Here is a 22,728-nt window from a genome sequence, read left to right as displayed (position 1 = left end):
AGGAGATGAGGTCAGACAGTTAAGAGGTAGTATGTGTGTGTGCCTGAAAATTCTATAGTATCTTGTAGGTCATTAAAAGGACTTAGGCTTTTACTTAGAGTGAAATGGGAAGTCATTGTGAGGTTGTGGACAGAGGACTGATGTGATCTGACTTCTGTTTTAACTGTTTCATGCTGGTTGCCATATTGAGATCAGTCTATAGAAGGGCAAAGTCACAACCATGGAGACTAGTTAAGAAACCACTGCAAGAATACAATGAGAAATAATTATCACTTGAATCATGAGAAAAGAAATGATAGTTATAAATGGCTGGTTTCTGGATATATTTTGAAGGGAGGGAAAACACGGCTTGCTGATAGACTGGATGTGGGATGTGAGAGAAAGAAAGGAGTCAAGGATGACTTCAAGATTTCTATTCCTAGAAGAAAGACCAGAATTGCCATTAATTGAGGTGAAGAAGACTGCAGAAGGAACAGGCAGGAACTTAGTTTTAGAACATTTTAAATTATAATAGGATATAACACATTAAGATTTTTTTTATTATTTATACAGGATGAAGATAAGTATATTTCTGGCATGGAGAATAAGGCCATGTTACATTTTCAACGCATTAATCACTTTCATTCAAAATTCCTAACTGCCTCAGCAGGAATTATTTGTAAACAAGAAGTCATTCTAAAAAAGATTTCAACATCTTGAATTGGTTTCAGAGTTTAGACTGACATTCTGGCCTAATTTTGGAGCTCAGTTAGGTGGGATACATGCATCTCAGACAGATACAACAAGGATGAAATGCTGGATGAACTCTAAGGGTGCACATGCATTAAGAAAAATGGCCCCCATCTGGGCACAGACATAGAAAGGGAACACCTGATACTTGAACCCAGGTGCTCACCAGGGTTGGAAGAATATGACCAAGTGTTTCATCTGAGAAGTTATCTCCTGTTGAAGCAGTGAGAATAATTTACCAGGTGAGGAGCTATTTTCCTTTTCAGCATGAACCTTCTAGCTGCATGGTGCTGTTCCTAGGTAGGCTTCCCTCTTGACTCTCACTATAGAACGTCCTCCCTATGCTAGGGTACAGGGACTACCAGCTAAGTTCCCTTTCCCCATATTTGCTCCTTCCTTTCCTCAGGGTTGTGACCTCTGCACTTCATTTAACAAGATTAAAGTGAAAATGAAGAGCATGGTGTGGGAGGAAAATAATGAACACTATTTATTTAAGGGAGTTTGAGTACAAATATTATTCAGAAATTCAATCTAATTCCATTTACTTCTGAAATGACACAAAACAATATTAAGTCAATGCATTCAGAAAGCAGTTATGAAAGCATAATACCTAATAGGAACTATGTTACCCACTGGAGGAGGGGGAATTTGAGGATAAATGAAACAGGGATCCTGCCCTTGGTGAACTCAGAATCTAATGGGGAAGGCAGATGATTAAACAAGTAATTACAAAGGAATTAGTAATGAAGGGACATATAAAATGTCAGGGATCCAAAGGGGGAACAATTAAATCTGTCTGAGGAGGTTGGGAAGAATTTATAAAGGAGATGACATTTGAGCCAAGCAGTTTAGGAAGGGAAGGAGTTTGTCACTTTATTAAGGGAGAGCACTCTGTGACAGGCAGAGGGGGCCTAAAGCTTGTCCAGTTTTTGGATCAGGGAGGTGTAAAGAGTGGTCCTGGTAGAGATTACAGGGGGGAAAATGACAGGAAAAGGAGATGAGAGAGACAAGCTGGGACCAGACTTGCTTTGCTAGGAGTTTGTCCTTTGTTCACTGGGCAACAGAGAGCTCTCAGGCTTTTTAAGCAAGTAAATGACGTAATCATAATTGTGTTTTTAAAAATCAGTAGGTAGCAGAATGAAAGAAAAGAAATAAAAGATGCTCAATGGTAGTAGCATAAGACAGATCAAGAGAAGAAGTAAGAATAAAATAGTTTCATACTTAATAGAAAGAACCATGAACATACCCACTATCCACTTCCATTCGCCTTCCCCATTCCCCAAGCCTATCATTACCTCCTCCAATGAAATTAACTGTCTTCTTTCACTATCATTTCATCAAGCAGACAGGGAAAGAAAAGAGGTTCACACAGATAGATAGATGTAGGAAGGCAGCATTCCAGAGAAAACACATGTAAAACCACCTTCTCTCTTTTAATGATTTCAATCAGAGGCTTTAAGGGAAGGAAAAATTAAGAGCATCATATGGAACTCTGATCACACTTGGATTTAGAACAGGGAAGCACACACACTACAAATGCTATATTGACAGATGATTAGCAGTATACACTCTAAAAGGAACGATACGTCTCCCCTTGCCTCATAACACACATTCACTTTCAGTGATGTTGTTAATTTACTACTGCCTGAGATAGTCCTTTTTAATATAGCCTTGGTGTACCAGTAGCTTCTGAGAACCACTTTCTCTCCACTGTCTCTCCAAGTCTCTTGCGGTGCTAAGTCACAGAATACTACAGACTATATTAGCAGTAGCTTTTAAGGCAGCCAGAACATTGCTGTAGAGAACCTGCTACTTGTCTTCATCAGGCCCAAAGCATCAGAACTCTGGGAAGAATCTGGGAGGCCTCTTTCTGGTTGATGTTTAGCTTAGGTGAACACCCACACCTCAATCTTCAGATTAAGTCTCTAGAGCATATTTTTTTAGCATACTCTGGAAAATAGAGACCTCACACCTTAGCTCTTCTAGCCAATAGCCGGCTAATTTGCTCTTTCTATAGTAACACTGGAGACAAACAATGGTTTGAACATTTTTTATTATTAGCAGGGAATTAAATTTCACACACAATTTTAGAGACATCATGAAGAGTGAATCTCAAATGTTTTGGTCACAGAATGCTTTTATAAAACTAAATAAACAAAAGAAACAAAATCAGCTCCTACTGACCCATTAACCAGAAAGGCAAGAATCATCACTTCTAATGGCTCAGCAATGTCTCCCTCTTTCAAACTCATGCAATGCTTGCACAATACTTAATTTGTTACTTAAACATATACATTTTACTAGTAGTTAACTTTTATAAATATCAGTCTTGTATTTCTTACTAGATTGTAATAAGCTAACGTTAAATTAGAGGTGCATCAAATCAGATTGCAAAAAACCTATCACAGGACAGGGCAATAAGAATTGAAAACCAGACATTGATAAATTCATGCCCTTACTGATGTTCATGGGCTACTCAATTTTTTTTAATGTGTAGCCAAAAAAAGACATGGAATAAAAAAATAAAGGTACCCTCATACCTATCGTATTAACCAAACACTTAAAATTTATAATTTATAGACTCAGTGTTGGTCAGGCTGCTGTAAAACTAGTGCACGAATACACTGCTAGGTGTACTTTAATTGGTATAATAACCCTTTGTTATAGGAACCAACAATACATTTAAAAGCCATAAAAATGTTTTTATAACTCTTACATAAAGAAATTACCTTAAGGAAAAATTCAGGTTAAAAAAAAGGCTATAAGTATGAACACATATATTATAATTTAAATATAAAAAGAAAACATTAGAAATAACTTGTAAGTTCAAAAATAATAGTGGCTAATTAAATGATGGGATATAAAACTGATGTACCATTCATAATAAAAACTCTAAGCAAATTAAGAATTAAGAGAAACTTCCTCAACTGATGAAGAGCATAAGAAACTTACACCTATTATTATATTTAATGGTGTAAGACTGAATACTTTCCCATTAAGATCAGGAATAAGCAAGGATATCTGCTCTCAGCACTTCTATTTAACATTGTACTGGAGGTCCTGGTGCAACAAGGCAAGAAACAGAAGGCATCTACGTTGGAAAGGCAGAAGTAAAACTGTCTTTATTCACAGATGTCATAACTGTCTACCTAGAAAATCCCAAAGAATGTATAAAATACTACTAGATCTAATAAATGAGTTCAGAAAGTTTGAGATTCAAGATCAACATACAAAAACCAATTGTGTTTCTATATACTAGCAATGAACAATTAAAAACTGACATAAAACAATAGCATTTAAAATGTACATGAAATACTCTGATTAATTCTAACAAAATATTTGCAAGATTTGCTGAAAAACTACAAAGCACTGATAAAAGAAATCAAAGACATAAATAAATGGAGAGATAGACTATGTACATGGATTAGAAGACTCAATATTGTCAGAATGTCAATTCTCTCCAAAGTGATCTATGAATTTGATAAAATCCTAGTCAAAATTCCATCAAGGTTTTTTTGTAGGAATTGACAAGCTGATTCTAAAATATATATGTAAAGGACCTAGAGTAAATAAACAATTTTGAAAAAGAAAAAACAGTTAGAGGACTCATACCATAGTACCTGATTTCAAGATTTAATATAAAAGTAAGATCAAGACATAGCAAAAGGATAGACACACAGATCAACGGAACAAAGTATAGAGTCCAGAAATAGAACAATACATATATAGTCAGTTGACTTTTGATAAAGGTGTCAAAGCAAATCAATAAAAATACATACTCTTTTTAACAAATGGTGCTGGAACAACTATACATTCTATATAAAAATATGAATCTTGACCATATTGTACATTATATTGAAAAATTAACTCAGAATGTGTCAACAGAGATGAAATGTAAAAAAACCTAACACTATATATAACAGTCCTAGAAGAAAAATAGGAGATAATCTTTGTGACTTTGGGTTAGGCAAAAATTTCTTAACATAGGACACATGGAGCAGGAGCCATGAAAGAAAAAAATGATGTCACTGAGAACTGTATTTTATTAAGATAAAACACTCAAACTTTTAGAGAAATACTATTAAGAAAATTAAAAGCTACAGACTAGGGGGAAAATGTTGTCAAATACATATCTAATAGTGAACTGTTAATCACGATATATAAAAATCTTTTACAACTCAATAATAATTATTTTTAAAACTGGATGAAAGATTTGAACAAACACCTCACAAAAGAAGAGATACAGATGTCAAATAAGCACAAAAAATAATGTTCAGCATCAACAGTCATTACATGAATGCAAATTAAAACCACCACAAGATACTACAACATACCTACTAAAATGGTAAAAATGAAAAGAAAATTGACAACACCAAATATTAGCAAGGGTGCAGAGCAACTGCAACTCTCATATATCGCTGGTGAAAATGTAAAGTGGTAAAGCCACTTTGAAAACAGTTTGATAGTTTCTTATAAAGTTAAAAATATACTTACCATATGACTCAGTAATCCCACTCCTAAGTACTCTAGAGAAATGAAAACATATGTCCACATAAAAACCTTTACACAAATCTTTATTGTGGCTTTTTTTCATGATATCCCCAAACTGGGAACAATCCAAATATTCATTGACTGGTAAATGAGTCAACAAATTATCCCCATAATGGAATATTATTCTGCAATAAAAATGAAGAAACTACTAATATATGCAACAATATGAATGAATCTCTACTAACATATGCAACAATATGAATGAACCTCAAAAGCATCATGCTAAGTGAAAGAGGCCAAAATGAAGAGTATGGTTCCATTTATATGCATTATTCCATTTAAATGACAAAACTGTAGCATCAGAGATCAGAACAGTCATTGCCAGGAGCTGGGAGTAGAAAGAGGAGACTCATTGCAAAGAGGCATAAAGGAATTTTCTGAGTAATGGAAACATTCTGCATATTGATTTGGGTGGTAGTTACACAACTGCACAAGTTTGCAAAAATTTACAGAGCCGTATGTCTAAGAAGGATGAATTTTACTATATGTTAATTATGACTCAACAAACCAACAAACAAATAAAAGACTGTCACACCAAGTGTTGAAGAGAATGTGGAACAACTGGAACTCTCATTCACTGCTGACAGGTATGGAAAATGGTACAACCACTTTGGAAAATAGTTTGACATTTAAAAAAAAAGTTAAATGTATACTTCAACAATTCCACTCCTAGTATTACTCAAGAGAAATAAAAACATATCAATATATCTACACAAGCACTTGTACATGAATGTTCATTAGCCTTATTCATAACAGTGTGAAATTGGAAACAACAAAATGTTCACAAATATAGCAGATGAATGACCAAATAAAGTATGACATATCCATATAAAGAATATCACTCATCAATAAAAAGGAATGAACTATTGATACATCCAATACCATGGATGATCTTTTTTTTTAACCTGTGTATGTTTATTTATTTATTTTCTTATTAGTCATCCATTTTATACACATCAGTGTATACATGTCAATCCCAAACTCCCAGTTCATCACACACACACCCCCACCCCTTGCCGCTTTCTCCCCTTTGTGTCCGTGTTTTTTCTCTACTTCTAGGTCTCAATTTCTGCTCTGCAAACCGGTTCATCTGTACCATTTTCTAGGTTCCACATATATGCATTAATATACGATATATGTTTTTCTCTTTCTGACTTACTTCACTCTGTATGACAGTCTCTAGATGCATCCATGTCTCTACAAATGACCTAATTTTGTTCCTTTTTATGGCTGAGTGATATTCCATTGTATATGTGTACCACATCATCTTTATCCATTCATCTGTCAATGGGCATTTAGGTTGCTTCCATGACCTGGCTATTGTAAATACTGCTGCAATGAGCACTGGGGTGCATGTGTCTTTTTGAACTATGGTTTTCTTAGGATGTATGCCCAGTAGTGGGATTGCTGGCTTATATGGTAATTCTATTTTTAGTTTTTTAAGGAACCTACATGCTGTTCTCCATGGTGGCTATATTAATTTATATTCCCACCAACAGTGCAAGAGGGGTTCCCTTTTCTCCACACCCTCTCCAGCATTTGTTGTCTGTAGATTTTCTGATGATGCCCATTCTAACTGGTGTGAGGTGATACATCATTGTAGTTTTGATTTGCATTTCTCTAATAATTAGTGATGTTGAGCAGCTTTTCATGTGCCTCTTGGCCATCTGTATGTCTTCTTTGGAGAAATGTCTATTTAGGTCTTCTGCCCATTTCTTGATTGGGTTGTTTGTTTTTTTAATATTGAGCTGCATGAACTGTTTATATATTTTGGAGATTAATCCTTTGTCTGTTGATTCATTTGCAAATATTTTCTCCCATTCTGAGGGCTGTCTTTTCGTCTTGTTAACTCCTCCCCAGTTAAGAGGCTGATATAGCTCTTGCTGTGGAAAAGCTTTTAAGTTTCATTAGGTCCCATTTGTTTATTTTTGTTTTTATTACCATTACTCTAGGAGGTGGATCAAAAAAGATCTTGCTGTGATTTATGTCAAAGAGTGTTCTTCCTCTGTCTTCCTCTAGGAGTTTTATAGTGTCTGGTCTTACATTTAGGTGTCTAATCCATTTTGAGTTTATTTTTGTGTATGGTGTTAGGGAGTGTTCTAATTTCATTCTTTTACATGAAAGCTGTCCAGTTTTCCCAGCACCACTTATTGAAGAGACTGTCTTTTCTCCATTGTATATCTTTGTCTCCTTTTTCATAGATTAGTTGACCATAGGTGTGTGGGTTGATCTCTGGGCTTTCTATCCTGTTCCATTGATCTATTTTTCTGTTTTTGTGCCAGTACTATATTGTCTTGATTACTATAGCTTTGTAGTATAGTCTGAAGTCAGGGAGTCTGATTCCTCCAGCTCCGTTTTTTTCCATCAAGACTGCTTTGGCTATTCGGGGTCTTTTGTGTCTCCATACAAATTTTAAGATTTTTTTGTTCTAGTTCTGTAAAAAATGCCATTGGTAATTTGATAGGGATTGCATTGAATCTGTCCATGGATGAATCTTAAAACATTATGCTGTATGAAATTCCCTTTCTGGAATTTTACATAAATTTGAGAGCTGGATGTATCAATAGTTTATTCTTTTTATTGATGAGCGATATTTCTTTATATGGGTATAGCATAATTTATTTAGTCATTTACCTGTTATATTTATGAACTAACCTACTGGAAACATTTCTTAGGCTATAAAAATAAAGGTTTTATAGCTTATAAGACTTATAATCCTGGAGTAAGCATTAAATATTTACTGGAATTTGCAGCTACAGGAGTCCCATTTTCCTGATGTTTAAGGAGTTGAGACAAAGAAGGGAGACACTAGAAGTTTAATAGGCCAAAAAAGAGTTTTCTTTCTCCATCCTTAAGGGGTTTGGAAAACTGCTTACATAGCAGTTAGAAGAGACTCCAAACAGCTCTCTGCTAACCTACTGGGAACAGATCCTAAATCCTTGGATCGATTGGGATCTTGCCTATATAACTAGTCACCAGAGCCAGTTTTTCTTTTCCACTGGATATTCTTAGCAAATGTTACAGTGTAAAATATCAAAAGGCAGTATCATAAGCTATTCTAAGAAAGTGAGCTGTCCTTTGACACCAATGCTATCCAGAAGGGCTTCAAGCCCAAGTTTAATTTCATTTCATGTGTAAGAATCCCTTAGTCACATCTTAAAATGCCGTATCATCTCTCTCTCTCTCTCCATATTTGCAAAGAGTTATTTTGCTCCTGAAATGAAGAAAGACCAAGAAGGAAATAATCCTGGCTAATCAAGGAGGGACTACTTTAAGAGATAAGCGTCCCATTGATATAGCTGTGTGATTGTGTAGGAAACTTGTTCCTTTGCAGCTCTCTGCTTGCTGATAGGTGTCCTACAGAAAGACTCCTTCCTGGGTATGGCTGCCTCAGAATCAGTCTTTCTGGATTGTCCCTTTGCCTCTTCAACTCACTCACTCTGGCTTGCTTCCCACTGTAGTTCTTTCTTTCACTTGGTTCCTGTTCCATCTTTGCTTGCCCCCTTGGGACTTGACACTTCAGTCCTTTTGGTTCCCTGTCTTTACTGATGCTGTCTGGTTCCCCTTTCATAGTTTGTTCTACGTCATTTCTTTACTGGTTTCTGAACTTGCCTAGTAGGAGGGTTTTAACCCTCAGATCAGGGTTCTGGACACTCTTTTTGTTCCTTGTTCCCCAGGCGCCTATGCTTGTAATGGTGGCTCCCAGATAGCTAATTCTCTTACAGCTATGGGGGGCTTCTTTCTTGGCAAACTGAAATATGCCCCAATTCCCTACATCTAGCCCTTTGTTGTCACTCTCTGCTGCCCTCCAGCGGCTATCAGTAGGATACACTTGTCAGAAATTAGTTCCAAGGCCTGGCTCTACTGTCCTTTCTGTGGCCTATGAGCGTCCTCTAATAGGACACTAGACAGTGTAGTTAATGCAGATGAGATTTGTGTTCAGAACCCAATAGGCTTTAACTCAGCCAGCACTACCACAACAGCCTCTGATTCCACTGCTACTCCCAGGGAAATTCATTGGTGATGACTTTCCTGTCCTTTCTCTTGAAGATGTGATTATCTGAGAAATTCACAAATTCCAGGTTTATGGGTATGCATATCCATGCTGTGTTGGAAGTAAGAAAGAGACCTCCTGAGTTTCTGAGGCTTGGCTTCTTGGGAAAGCAGAGAGCAGTGCAGTGGCTCAGGCTAGCCTAGCAGCTGGCCTCACAGACTACCTAGGTCTTTTATTGTTTAGCACGAGGATCACAAATGCTGTCTATGAGCTAAGGTAGAAATAACCAGGTGGCTTACTATGCTACGCTTATTAGCTCTTCACACAAGAGTTGAAATGGAATGCAACTCTAGCCTCTGAACTGAGAGACTTTACTATGAGGCTATCTGGAGTGATGCTGGCACCATGCCCACATTAAAAGTTACAGCTGTTTTACTGGACCAAAGGGGTAGCAGGGTTGTCACAGACTAGACTCACACTTCTGGAAAAGGTCCTTCTAGCCACTACTGGAAAGGCTGTTCTATACTCTGGTGAAATCTCTAGGTGGCAGATCTCTCTGCCTCCGGTTTAAAGTCGGAAGTGGTGGACAACTCTGTTGACCAAGCTTTAGATTAGGTTAGCCATCTAACCCAGGACTGTACCAATATGGGTTGCCAGTAACAATGGATAATCTTAGCCTGGGAGGCCCATAAGTCAAAGGCCAAATCCAATGCATTATTCATGGGAAAATACATCAAAAGTCTGGTGTTTTGTCTCCTGCTACCCAAAAGATTGTCCACAACCCCTCTAACTGAAGGTTCTTCACCCATTGCTTATTTCCACATATCTGCCATTAATTCAGTTTAAAGACCCTGTCATTAATGATTCAGCATTTCCAGACACACCTCCTCCCCAGTTAAGAGGTTGGTATAGGTGAGACAAAGTCTCAGCAGTTCTAGAATAAATTCTCCTCCAATCAACCAAAAACACTCAGTAAATCCCAGAATGTGTTACATATTACTGGCAATTCCTTCTATAAATTTTCTATGGTGGCTCCAGTTAATAATGTCCCAAGCAAAGTAAGGGGATCTATCTGATTTGCAGAAGCTGCAGCCACATCCCATAGCTGAAGACCTTATTCACCTGTGCCCTATCCTTGTGTATGCTGATCTAGTGTTGGCTTATATGAGGTCAAAGGTCTAGCTCAGTGGAATCTATTCTCAGAAATGTTCCCAATTTTCCTCTTCTTCTTCTTATTCTACAAAACCGGACCCAAAGGTGTTAGCTCTTTTCTACTTGGCAATAGGAATTATTTGCGTCAGAACTTCCTTTAAGGTTAGAGGTATCACTGTGAAGGTTATAAGTGTCTGTCAAAACAACATGGGCAAAACAATTTTGTTAATACAGCCAGAAAAACCTGCTTTCAAAAACCAAAGGACTACCTTTGGAAAGGAAGTATTTCAAGCTGACCATCTTATTTATGCCAGGCTGCCAAACATAGCTAAACGTTTTTTCTGAAAGCCTGCTTATCAGTATACAGCACATTTGGCCTTGTCCTGGGGATCTTTCCAGAAAATTCTGCAGCTGTCCCTAAAACTGACTAATAGAGCATCAATACAAAAAATAAAAATCTAGACAAAGTAGCATTTCCTCAAAGCACCAGGGCCACCTGAAGAGAGATTTTGGGAAGGGCAGAATGTTAAAAAGGCCTATGTTACAAGCATGGGCAAACTACACCAGAATGTAAGCTCCACAAGGGCAGGGACCATATTTTATTCACTACACGATACCCTCTATGCCACTGTACCCACTATAACAGTGCTAGGCATAGTGTTGAATGAATGAATACTTCCTGATTAAGGAGGTCTATATCTACATTCAAGCGCTTGCTGTGCCTATGTCAAGGCATGGCCTATAGTCTGCAGGAACTTTTAGTGGCTCTGTATCAGCAGAGATTTGTGCAGGAGTTCTAATATATTAATATTACTACATCCTCTTCTAATCAACAAATGCCTTTGGGATATGATAACCTCAGATTTCATTTCGGAAATGACATCTACCCACATATACATGCTATATATGCTACCATATCAGTTGTGCAGATAATCTTTTCCAAGATAATGTGCTTTATGGCTTAAACCATTCCTTCTAACCCCACCATTAACATCAGTTATAGAAATGACATCTTCTAACTTCATGAGTTATCAAACTGTTTGATTACTAACTCTGGTGCAGATGACTCCCAGTTTTATAGGCCATTATTCAAGATCAACAAAATATTTCAGTTGAGCACCTGGAGAGTATTTCTACTGACAACATTACTGATCCACACACTTCACTACTAGAGGGTTCATATACCACTATATTTTCCTCCACCAAGAATATCCTTTCATAAAAACTTTCCCCTACTACCTACACCCACACCTCCCTTCTTTACCATGACTCACTGACAACTGCTCAGTAAATACTTGGGAAAACTACAGGCCACCACCCTTCCCTACTAAGAAGTACATGTGGGGGATGGCTTTCTTCCAGTTTAATATAGCTTAAGGGTTGTGATGAAGACTGATCCCTGAGGCCTTTTATGTGGGCCTGCCCTACCCCCACCCCAGCCTCCTATGTAATCGCCTGGTTAGGGTGAAATATTATAAAAGAAATTCTATTGAGCCTCATTTTGATATGTGCCATATCAGACAAAATCAGTTTTTGATATAAATGGATGTTCTACTGAGGCTAAAATATAAGCACAGTTAATATTTTTTCCATAAGCGCCAACAGCAGTCATGCAAAGGGGACATGTTCCTCTTAATGGGAATATTGTTCATTAGACTTGAAGGTAAGGCGAAAAGAAGGGAAGGCAATTTTATTCAAAAACCAAAATTTTATTGAATAGGATCAAGATAGGAGGGGAAATAAAAGGGGAGGTGTCTACACAGTCAGATTCTTGAGTGGTCCTCAGGTTTCCCTACCTGATGCTGACTAACTGAAAATACTGATTTTACCTTTATACCTCTAATAGGCATAACATCAGAATCTGTTCAACGTCTCCAAAGAAATATACAATTATTTCTCTTAGGTTCTATAGCTGTTTTTAAGGCAGTTTAAGTGCCTGCAATGGAAATGCACTGCATTTACTTTAGACTGACGGTTTAGAAATTGGGGAATAAGTGGCCTAGAGGGAATGTCACCAACTCAATCTAAAAAAAGCCACAGATATCTTGGGATGGCTTTGCTGTATAAGAGTTGTTGCCAACAAGCTCCATTCAGGAGATCTGATGCAACGTCACAACCTAATTCATTCAGCTTTATAAAAACTTACGTATATTGGAAGTAAAAAACAGTTGGTGCCAAGGAACAGAAACGTTTCTAAAGAACATATTCAAACCTCTTCCTGTTGGTCAGACATGGAAGGTGAACAGCTAAAATTTAATAAATAATGTAATAATTATCTGGGGAAGTTAAGATTCTCTCACAATGAATGGAAAAACAGAAATGTGAAGTGTTTCAGGGTAGCCTGTAATAAGCAGCATTTGATGAGGAGATACAGAACATAAAAGAGAGGTCCATGAAGAAGCTGGAAAGTAAAAGCAAAGAACAAAGAAGAGGAATTAAGAAAAGGGGATTTAAAGAGATTAGCTTAATACTTAAAGGTGGCAAAACAGTCTAGATCCTGGTTAAATCAATACACACACACATGCACACACACACACAGACACACACAGACACATGCATACAAACACGCACACACATTTTTACAAACAAAGCTTAAATCCAGCTCTTCTCCATGTTTGAAATACCTTTACCCCTCATCAACACCTAACTTCTTCTCAGTTTAACTCTCCACATTTTCCATGAAATATTTTATAACTACTCAGGCCTACAAAGACCTCTGTACTTCATGGCCATTTTTTGTACTTAGAGATTCAATCTTGCTCCTGATTTGCATTGTTTATGTCACATGATTATATAAAAGTCCTATATTCCAACTAGAGTGTAAGTTGGAGTCTCTTTTCCCATTCCTTGAATTTGGGCTGGCCTTGTGACTAGCTCTAGCCAACAGAATGTGGAAGAAGTGATATTTCAAGCATGGGCCTCAAGAGGTTTTCACACTTCCTCTTGCTCTCCTGGAACCCTGCCAGGAGGCCACGTGAATAAGCCTGGACTGGGCTGCTGGCTAGTGCGAGATCACAGGGAGCAAAGAAGAGTCGACTGAGCTAAGGCACGCGACCTCAGGCAAGCCAAAGCCCAACCGGCAGCTGATCTCAAAGTATGAGTGAGCTCAGCTGAACCTAGCCAATCTGTAGAAACTTGAGCTAAATAAATGGTTCTTGTTTTAAGCCAATGTTTTTGGGTGATTTGTTATGCAGCAAAAGCTACTGCAATAATTGAAACATACACAGTTGTTTTAGCATTCCAATGAAATACTTAATCATACTGTGCCTTATATTAGAATCAAGTATTTGCTGTTCACCTCTTTGTTACTGGAGGGCAGAGACTGTATTATATTCATTTGTGTATTCCCACAACACCTAAGTTGTGCTTTGTTCACAGTAGGCACTCAGAGTTTGATAAACTGAAATGAAAATCATCTGAAGTTCAAATTCCGGTGTTCATCAGCATAATTTACTTAATGTTTAACAACAGAAGAAAATACAAACCATAGTACTGCTTAAGAATCAAATAACTACTGAGGATCTACTATTGGCCTTGTGTTGTTATTCTCAATTATGAACCATTAAGGGCCAGCAATTATCAGTACTTGGAATACAAATGCTACTTCAAGATAGTTAATAAATGAGCCTTTAAGTTGTCCTTCTCAAGATTTAGCATTAACCCAAATTTGGATTTTCACAGAAATATGCACATAGATTTGATACATGAATGTGAAGTTGTACTGCAATCGTACTTTTATGAGCTTGGGAATATAGAAATTATAAAGTGGCAAAGAAGACGATTTTGATTTGCACTAATTCACATTAACAGCTGGTTTTCTAAACCCAGAAACCTGACAAATGAGCTATGTAGGTAAATATACTTTAACTTTGACGTGCTATAAAAGTGTAAAATATCATGAAAGCTGTGTATTCAAAATGTCATTTCACTTTTTTCCTTAAGAAGTAGAAAAATTAGAATAGACAGGACGGCTCAGAAAGGATGAATAGTTTTGCTATCCACATCTAATTTGCTTCCTAATAAAATTCTATGGCTTTTAAATGACACTCTGCTATTATAGTCTATACAGAGATGAGTTCATCAAATATTCCATGTTTTGAATATTTTAAAAATTATCATTCAATTGATAGAGCCTGAAACACTGTAAAGCAAAAGAACATGAAAGCATGATCAGAATGAATATATTCATAAACCAATGAAGAAAATACACTCAATGACAGTAAAAGAATATCCTTGCTGCACTGCACCGGGGACAAATCCCCTTTTTGCATGGGTGCGTGTATGTATCCTATAACTTGCCTTAACTTTAACTTCTTCCTTTAACTTCGGCCATTCCTGATTAATACTGTTATCTTTGACTTATAAAGGGCATAATGGTTAAATCAGGTAGTAAGGTGGATAACTGAGTCAGGACTTTAAAAGGTTTAGACAGGCTAAATAAATAAGAATGATTAAAATCTGGTTTGTTAATAGAATGTCAAAAAGGAAAACGCAGACCAAAGAGAGTAAAGTCTTCAATTGTGCTGTATAAAATCAACCACATAAAGACTAGATATGGAATGAGTAACAATGCTACACGTGAAAAAGATTCAACTACTAGCAGATGGAAGCTCAATAAATCAGGATAGAAAGCCTGTCCCCCAAATTGGAGTGCATTAATAAAAATACAAAGAGTGAAAGGGTCAAAGTTAAGTGAGACATATTTTAGCCAACTTAAGAAATACGTTTCTTTTTTTTTTTTTTTTTTTAAGAAATACGTTTCTTATAATCAGATTGTCTTGAGGTGGACCCTGCTGCTTTGGGGAAGCAAGTTCTCTTCAAGGAGAATATTCAAGCACAGTCTAGGGTGCTGTACAGGGATTCCAAGTATCAAGCCAAAGGTTATATTACATGATTTTTAAGATTAGCACCCAGCCCCCAAATTCCATAACTCTATTTTAGGATTGCAAAGAGTACAGGCAAAAGGACACATACTCAAGGACACCTAGTCATGTCTCATTTGAGGTCAAGCTATCTCCTTTGAAACCACACTTCCAGACTTTCTATTATAATCGGCACATCTCTTATAGTTCATTAGCTGCTCACTTTAAAAATGATGGTCACTTTAAGTTATGAGAATGACTAAGATGAACTGCAAAGAGATAAATATTTTCAGCACGGGATGTGGAAAGATAATTTTTGTCACACTGATTCAACCTACCTGAGGCCTGCTAATAATGAGCTAGGCAAGTTTTTCAAATGATCTAAGAAAAATGTAAGCTGCTTTAATAGAGACAGACATGAATAGAAATTAAGTGATAGATTGAATAGCAAGAGGCATATTCTTTCATGACTCAGTGAAATTTTGGAGTTTTGGTTTCTACTACTAAAACTTCGTAATCGGAACCCTCAGAACAAAACTGTAACAGAAAATAGGAACTTAAGCATAAGCAACAGTGCTCACTGAGAGCTCACAAGTACTTGAGCATTCATCCCCAGCTCAGATCCACCTTATTTTGGCTGTGTTTTCTAACTTACTCCCTTAGTTAACATTTTCTGTGTTGCTTTCCATAGGGACCAAAACCACAAACTCGAGAGAATGACCACACTTCCTTTCCATGAAGAGTGAGAAGGGAAAAATTTTTCCTTGGATGTGTTTTTCCAATGAAATTCAATTTCTGCTTTCCAAGAAACGCCAATTGGCTCAGAAGTCTCTGAGAAGAAACAGTGCTGGGAAAGTCAAGCAGATACCACTCCACAAAACCATAAAGCAAAATCCCAATCTTTCAGGTTTACATCAGCCAAGGGGTTAAAACCTGAACATCTCGGTTAAGTGGCTGAATCCACAGGTGGAAGGTGTTAAGTGTGGAAAGAGATACTCAGCTGCATTTGGGACCATGCTGGGAAAGCCTTTATGTGTAAGAGAACCCCCACCTCAACTCCTAAATATTAAGTTGACACACGTTTCTGGGACGCGGCCTGAATCCTCAAACTTTGGCGGGTCTATAGAGACACAATTTTCTGTTTTCTGCTTAACAGGGCTTTCCAGAATTGTCATCAGATGACAGATTACACCACCCATCCACAAGGATTCAGGGGTAGCTCAGGCCATCCATTATGGGTTAAAAGCTGTTCTAGCATGAATCGAGTCACAGTAGTAAGGAGACTACCAATACAAGGGGTCCTACAGCTTTAAGAAATACCCTGGGCATCTAAAAGTTCTCAGAATGCAAACTTTGTCAGCTCTGAAAACAAGAGGCACTGCATCATTATGGCAGGAGAAACAAAGCCAGCCCCCTTTTAAAAAACAGACAAAAAAAAAAAAGATTGTTTTAATAGGAGAGAAGCATCAGTCATTGATTCTTACTTCATTCACACTTTCTATCCAACCCCATCCATCTTCAGAGTGAAGAGATGACAGAGCCCAGTTAACTCTCTCCCTTTTTCGGCCCCCGCCCATACTGCTCCTCTATACCCAATCCACCAAGGCCTACCAACGCACCCTTTTCAATCTGCAAGCAACAGCTCTATCGCACGACTCTTTCTATCTAATGGGCTTGCAAAGCTCAGGTATACCTAAGTACCAGCTTTCATCACATTACTTCAGTAGGGTCGCCTGTCAGGTTAGCATGACTGGTCAGGGCCTTTGCTAAGTATCTAAAATGACCACTTAGTCACTCATGGCTGACCGCATTCTACAAAGGAGGGGATGGGAAGACTTAAGGCAACAGAAAAAAGTCAACAAACCAAACCAACAATCCAGAATGCAAAATATTTCATCTTTCTTAAATGCTACTGCCCTCATTATCTGCAAACAAAAGTCCTCTGGGCAGGCAGTCTCTGCATCAGTGCACCTGCTTAGCATTGGTTTGCTGAGCTATCTTTTTGCTGTGTCTGCAGAAGCCAACTATAGCACAATGGGTCACATCACTTGAGGGTCACTTGAGTCCCTCTACATTCTGGGTCCCTCCTCCCACCTCCTGCCTTCCCTTCCACCCACAAAACCTTTAACTCCACCATAGCTAAGGATCCCAGATAGCTAAATAAAAGAGGTGGCCTCAAACACAGGGAAAAACCCTTAGGTCTCCAGTGTGAATCGCCAACGCCAATCCCCCTCCCCTCCCCTTTTCCTTAAGACCTGATGGTCTTCAGTCACACATCTTAAAAGAAAAACAAAAAACAAAAACACAAAGACTTACTTGTCTCAAGTCGATGAAGGCCAACTGCAGCGTGTCCTCCTGGAACCCAGGCACCGGGCCGGATCTGGCAAACTCTGTGGGAAAGAAAAGAGGATAAAAAGCGCCTTTAACTAACCATGGACAGGGAGATTGGCAGACGGATGACAGGGAAGACAAGAGAGGCTGGGGGAGAGGAGGACCAAGCTTCTAAGGAGTCATGTCTCTCTCCCTTCAGCTTCTTTGTTTGCCCTTCAAAATTCGTGTCATCAAAACACCATTAATTCCAGCATCCTGACAGCAAGGAAACTGTACTAATTCGACCTGAAATTTATTCCCATGAGCTGCGCTGGGCTTCAGAGTATTTGTTTTGTGAATGGACAAACAACTTGCAAAGGAGGAGGGAGTGGGGGAGAGAAAAAAGTTTTTCCTCTCAACACAATAAAATCTTCAGCTGTGAAACTCTTTTCAGTTCCGAAAGCTATTTATATTTTAGATCGCTGAAGGAATTTTCTAATTTCACGCCTGTCACCTCATTCCCCAAGCATTTATCAAAAAATATTCCCTGCCACATCATTAATTATTCCCTCACTGATTATTTGTATTATCTCATGAGTGCATTATCGCCAACACACACACAGACACACACTCACACACACACACACCAGCAGCAGAGGCTGCCCCAATCTAGTGCTTGGCTCTTCAGTAAAAGAGTACTGCAGATATGAAAAGATCCATCTAAATAAATCTCACAGCAAAAACTTAGGAAACATTTGTACATGTCCATCCTTCTAGTGTATTCTTTGTTCTTGACTTCTACTTCTATTCCACTCTCAAAAATTCTTTTTTCTCTTCCTTCTATCCCAATTTAGTCTTAGGTCAAAAGAGACCACATGAATGCTATTTGCAATTTACAGTAGCGCCTTGGGTACATGCTCAGTTTATGACTCTGGCTTCTACATTGTTAATAAGAAGATAACTGCACAGGGCTATAGGGACAAATACTAGTAACAGTTAAGAATGTCAGATTTTATTGTCCCTAAGCCCTGCTTATTATGCAATCAAAAGGTCTTGTTTAAGCCCCTACATACTCACAAGACACACACACACACGTACATACAGAGCAAATTCAAAAGTTGGACAGTTACTAACTATGCCTTGAATTCTCTCTGTGAAGCCAAAGTATGATAAACATTTAACATCAATCTATTATTTACCTCAAAAATAACAAGTATCTGCTCAAAGCAAATATGAAAAGGAATGTTTTCCTTTCAATTATATTTTTCTTCAGGAATGAATTTAAGAAATTATAGAAAGTTGGTATCATATTAGTCTTTTGAAATTAAATAAAATCCATCAAGATATTTGCATATATGTCTGGAAAATTACTTCAAACAACTAGTAACTGCACAGATTCAAATGATGATTTATGAACAATGACAGGAATTTCTGTTCTTTAAAAATATTTTCCATCTAGGAAATGTCTACTAGGTTTTCATAAAATCCTTGACCTACTTTAAAAAATGTTATCAAGGTAAGTTGCAGGGAACACAAAAACATTATGTGAAATGAAATTTAAAACAAGTTATTAAATGAATTGTATAGAACACAAAGTGTTGTACAACTGTAACACAAAATATTCTTCTTCTAGAGATTTTAAATAAAAATGACTCAAATGGAAGGAGATAAACGATATAGAATGATTAGCACATTAAGTTTCTATTTACTTTGGAAAGAAAATTTATATACCATTTATAAATGAATTCTATATGTATAGCCCAAATGATTAAAGTTTTAAAAAAGTAAAGTTCTAAGACTATACAAATACATGATGAGAGCCATGTTAATAAAAGCTTGACAGAATCCATCCTTCATATCTTACAATAGCCATTATCTGTGATAACCTTGTATATGGCCACTGCTCAATTACAAGTACAACTTTCCCATACTATGCTCCTGTAGAAAGCAGTTCTTTGAATTATAGCCACAGCCACTCTTTTTGTCTTGATTGTCAGGTGGTCAGCTTAAATAAGCTTCCCATGCCAGGTAGTTTCATCCAAGGTTGGTAGATTATCACTGTTGCTCCCGTATGACATAACAGCTATGCTGCATCATCTGAAGTCCTCTCTGTCAGTAGGAACCCTACTTGAGTCAAGATGCAGCAACTATCACGGTGTTCTGCTGCCCTACACATGTTCAGTTCAACAGGATTGCCCTATGATACATGGTATGAATGCTTGAGAGGTGGCTACACATGCTTGAATCTCCTTATTGGGCATGCCCCCTGGGGTTGACATGATGCTGATGAAACCACTCAGGAATCTGGATGTGATACATATTTAGTCAGAGCTGTACTTTATAGACCTCATTTTATGACACACTGAATCTTCCAGGTTCCCAGAGGACATGGTGGCCTTTTAGATTTGATTTTCCTTTTATAAATCAGGGAATGAAAATTACATCATGTGTGACAAAGTAAAGAGATTAATTTTTGTGTATAGCTTATGGAAATGTTTAATTACTATATATTCAACTTCATATTTACATTTTTTTCTCATTGTTTTATATATGTAATTCTTGTCTTCCCATGTAGGCAGTAAAGTCCTTAGGGATAAGGACCATATCACAGAACGTAGCAAGTATTAAAAACAGTAGATGTCCAACAAATACTTATATATTAATTTACAGAAATAACAAGATTAACTAATTACACATATTCTTTACTGCCAAGGAAAATCTTTGGATTGCAATAGTAGGGTGCCTTTAACCTGAGTATCAATAAGTAGGCTTTAGGAATTTATAAGCTCCCTAAAATTAGATGCCCAATGATTGAGGAGATGGGCTTTGGGTCATAAAAATCAGTTTGAGCTCCAGTTACTAGCTCTAAGGCCATGTGCAAACTACTTAATCTCCTTAAAGCTTCAATGTCTTTATCTCAAAAATAAGGGTAACAGTATATTCCTTATAGTGCTGCTATGAGGATTAAGTGAAACAACTATGTAAAGCAGTTGGCAGAGTACCTGGCATATCATAATTGATTATCATTACAATTAGTTTTTTGTGGGAATATGTGTTTCTCTGTGAAGAAGGTTCATATCTTTTATTGACTTCTCAGAGGGTTGGTGACCAAACAAAGGTCAAGAGACATTATTCTATACCCAGGACAAAACATTAGAAGAAATTCAGCTACTATTCAGTTATGAGTTAGTGAGTTGGTATTGAAAATTTATAGGCAAATATTTAAGTGCTTCACTTAAAGGAAGCTGATATGACTAACTACTAGTGTATTAGCCACAGCACAGTAATTTTCACTGGTATTATTTTAGAAATCAATAAATGCATGAAATAGGTCTCCCATAATTTTGTGATTCAATTATTTCCTTTAAAACATGACTGTTCTTCTACAGCCAATTTTTTCCATATATGAAAAATGTTAATAGTGTAAGAAAGTGTGAATATTTTTTTAAATTAAAGTTTGTATTTAGTCTGACGTCAACTATGTAAAATACAATATGAATAGAAAACACGACAGTAAGCATTTATTTCATAATATTAACTGAGGCTGTTAAAGAGAGGAAGATTACAAGGGATTTTATTATTCTTTACATTTTATAAACTTTAAAAATGAGTAGAGACCACTTTTATAATCAGAGAAAAGGAAATAGAAGGACACACACACACACACACACACACACACACACCCCTAAAAATTATTTAGTGCTATTTTCTCTAGTAATAAGAGATAGAACTTGTTCAAGATTTAGAATTATAGGCAGCTGGGATTGATTTGCACACCCATGTCCTCAGAGGCTGCTTGATAGAGAGAAGGAAAACTGCACATGGGAGGGGACAAGGAGCCCCAAGTCTGCGGACACATATACAAACTGATTATATGTACACACAGAAGCTTTTCTTTAGAATCATGAATAAAAACTTTCCTTCTTTTGACATCATAAAAAGGAGTACATGTCTGTACTAGTGGCCAAGTGGAACCAATGGATATATGGGGCACAGTGAAAAAGTCTCTTTCTGGACTTGTCTCTGGATTCCAAGGTCTGTGGTATGTTTTCAGTCTCTAAGTGGCTTAAGCCAGTGCCAAAGTTTCCAAAGGCTGGAGTTTGACAGAGTGGCCCTCCACTTAACACAGAACCAAATCCTACCTTTGACTACCTTATGTTGTGTGGGGACTGAATCAAGGTTCCAATGAGGCTGGCAAGAAAGCTTCCTCTTGGAAAACTTGTTCAGGTTAGTGGAGCCCCTGACCAGCACCCAGCCATCCTTCAGAGATCTCGGCTCTCCCCAGCAGCTCTTCCCTGCCCTTGTCCAATCACAGTATGGACAAGAGTTGAAGCTGGGATCAGGGCCTGCCTCCAAGATCCAATTTGCAAACGTGAAAAATCTTTTAATGAGATAAATTTTCATTTTAAAAAAATTAAAAGGAGGTGTACAAAGTTATAGGAAAGAAGGCATATTGTTAAGTGAAGGTATAAAGAGGGAAAGAAAATAAGAGGTATAAAGGTATAAAGAGGGAAAGAAAAAACCCCTCACTTAACAAATATCCAACATTCCTTCACATTCTCATACACACTTAAATCGATGAGGTGTGGCAATTGTTTTTAAAGCAATATTAATTTCTCAAAAGTATCCTATAGTTTTACATTTCTAATAATCTTCATATAATAATGAAATAAAATTGCCAAAGTAGAAAAAGGAGGGATTCCACTAATTTCAAAATGCTTTCTACACTGCTTGAAGGCTGGTCTTAAAATTAACTGCCGCTTAGATGGGGGGAGGAAAAAAATGTTTAAATCAATTTAAAAATTATCTGGTACATTCATATTTGGCTGAGGAAAACAAAATATAAATTTTATAAAGAGCAGAGAACCCTAATGAGAATAAAACGGGAAAGTCAGAGTTAGAAGGGGCTTTGAGGAATCAAAATGACTGCCTTACAGCCAGAGAAAAGTACTCTGGTTTTTCAGAGTTCAAGGCCTTGAGAGAGAAGAGGGAAGTGAATGAAACTCAGAAAGGTTAAAAGGCTATAGGGAGGGGGAAGAGTAAGCTGGGACGAAGTGAGAGAGTGGCATGGACATATATACACTACCAAACGTAAAATCGATAGCTACTGGGAAGCAGCCGCATAGCACA

General features: G+C 37.3%; 1 protein-coding gene across 7 annotated transcripts in view; it reads right to left on the bottom strand.

Moving 5' to 3' along the window:
* EXOC6B (exocyst complex component 6B) overlaps positions 1-22,728 on the bottom strand; it is a 717,212-nt gene that overhangs the window by 157,729 nt on the left and 536,755 nt on the right. For 5 of the 7 annotated variants that reach the window (XR_013830987.1, XM_079940498.1, XM_079940500.1 and 2 more), the window contains one exon: positions 17,605-17,678. Coding sequence is in view for 5 of the 7 variants with exons in the window: in XM_079940498.1 (XP_079796624.1) it covers positions 17,605-17,678 (74 nt within the window). In the remaining 2 variants the exon portion in view is untranslated. Of the gene's footprint in view, positions 1-5,223; positions 5,256-17,604; positions 17,679-22,728 lie in introns of those variants that run through there. The other 2 variants (XM_079940502.1, XR_013830988.1) reach the window with 2 other exon arrangements.

The sequence above is a fragment of the Stenella coeruleoalba genome (genome assembly GCF_951394435.1).
Source record: "Stenella coeruleoalba genome assembly, chromosome: 13".
NCBI lineage: Eukaryota > Metazoa > Chordata > Mammalia > Artiodactyla > Delphinidae > Stenella > Stenella coeruleoalba.
Note: the sequence above shows the minus strand (reverse complement) of the source record. Positions and strands in the feature narration are given on the sequence as shown.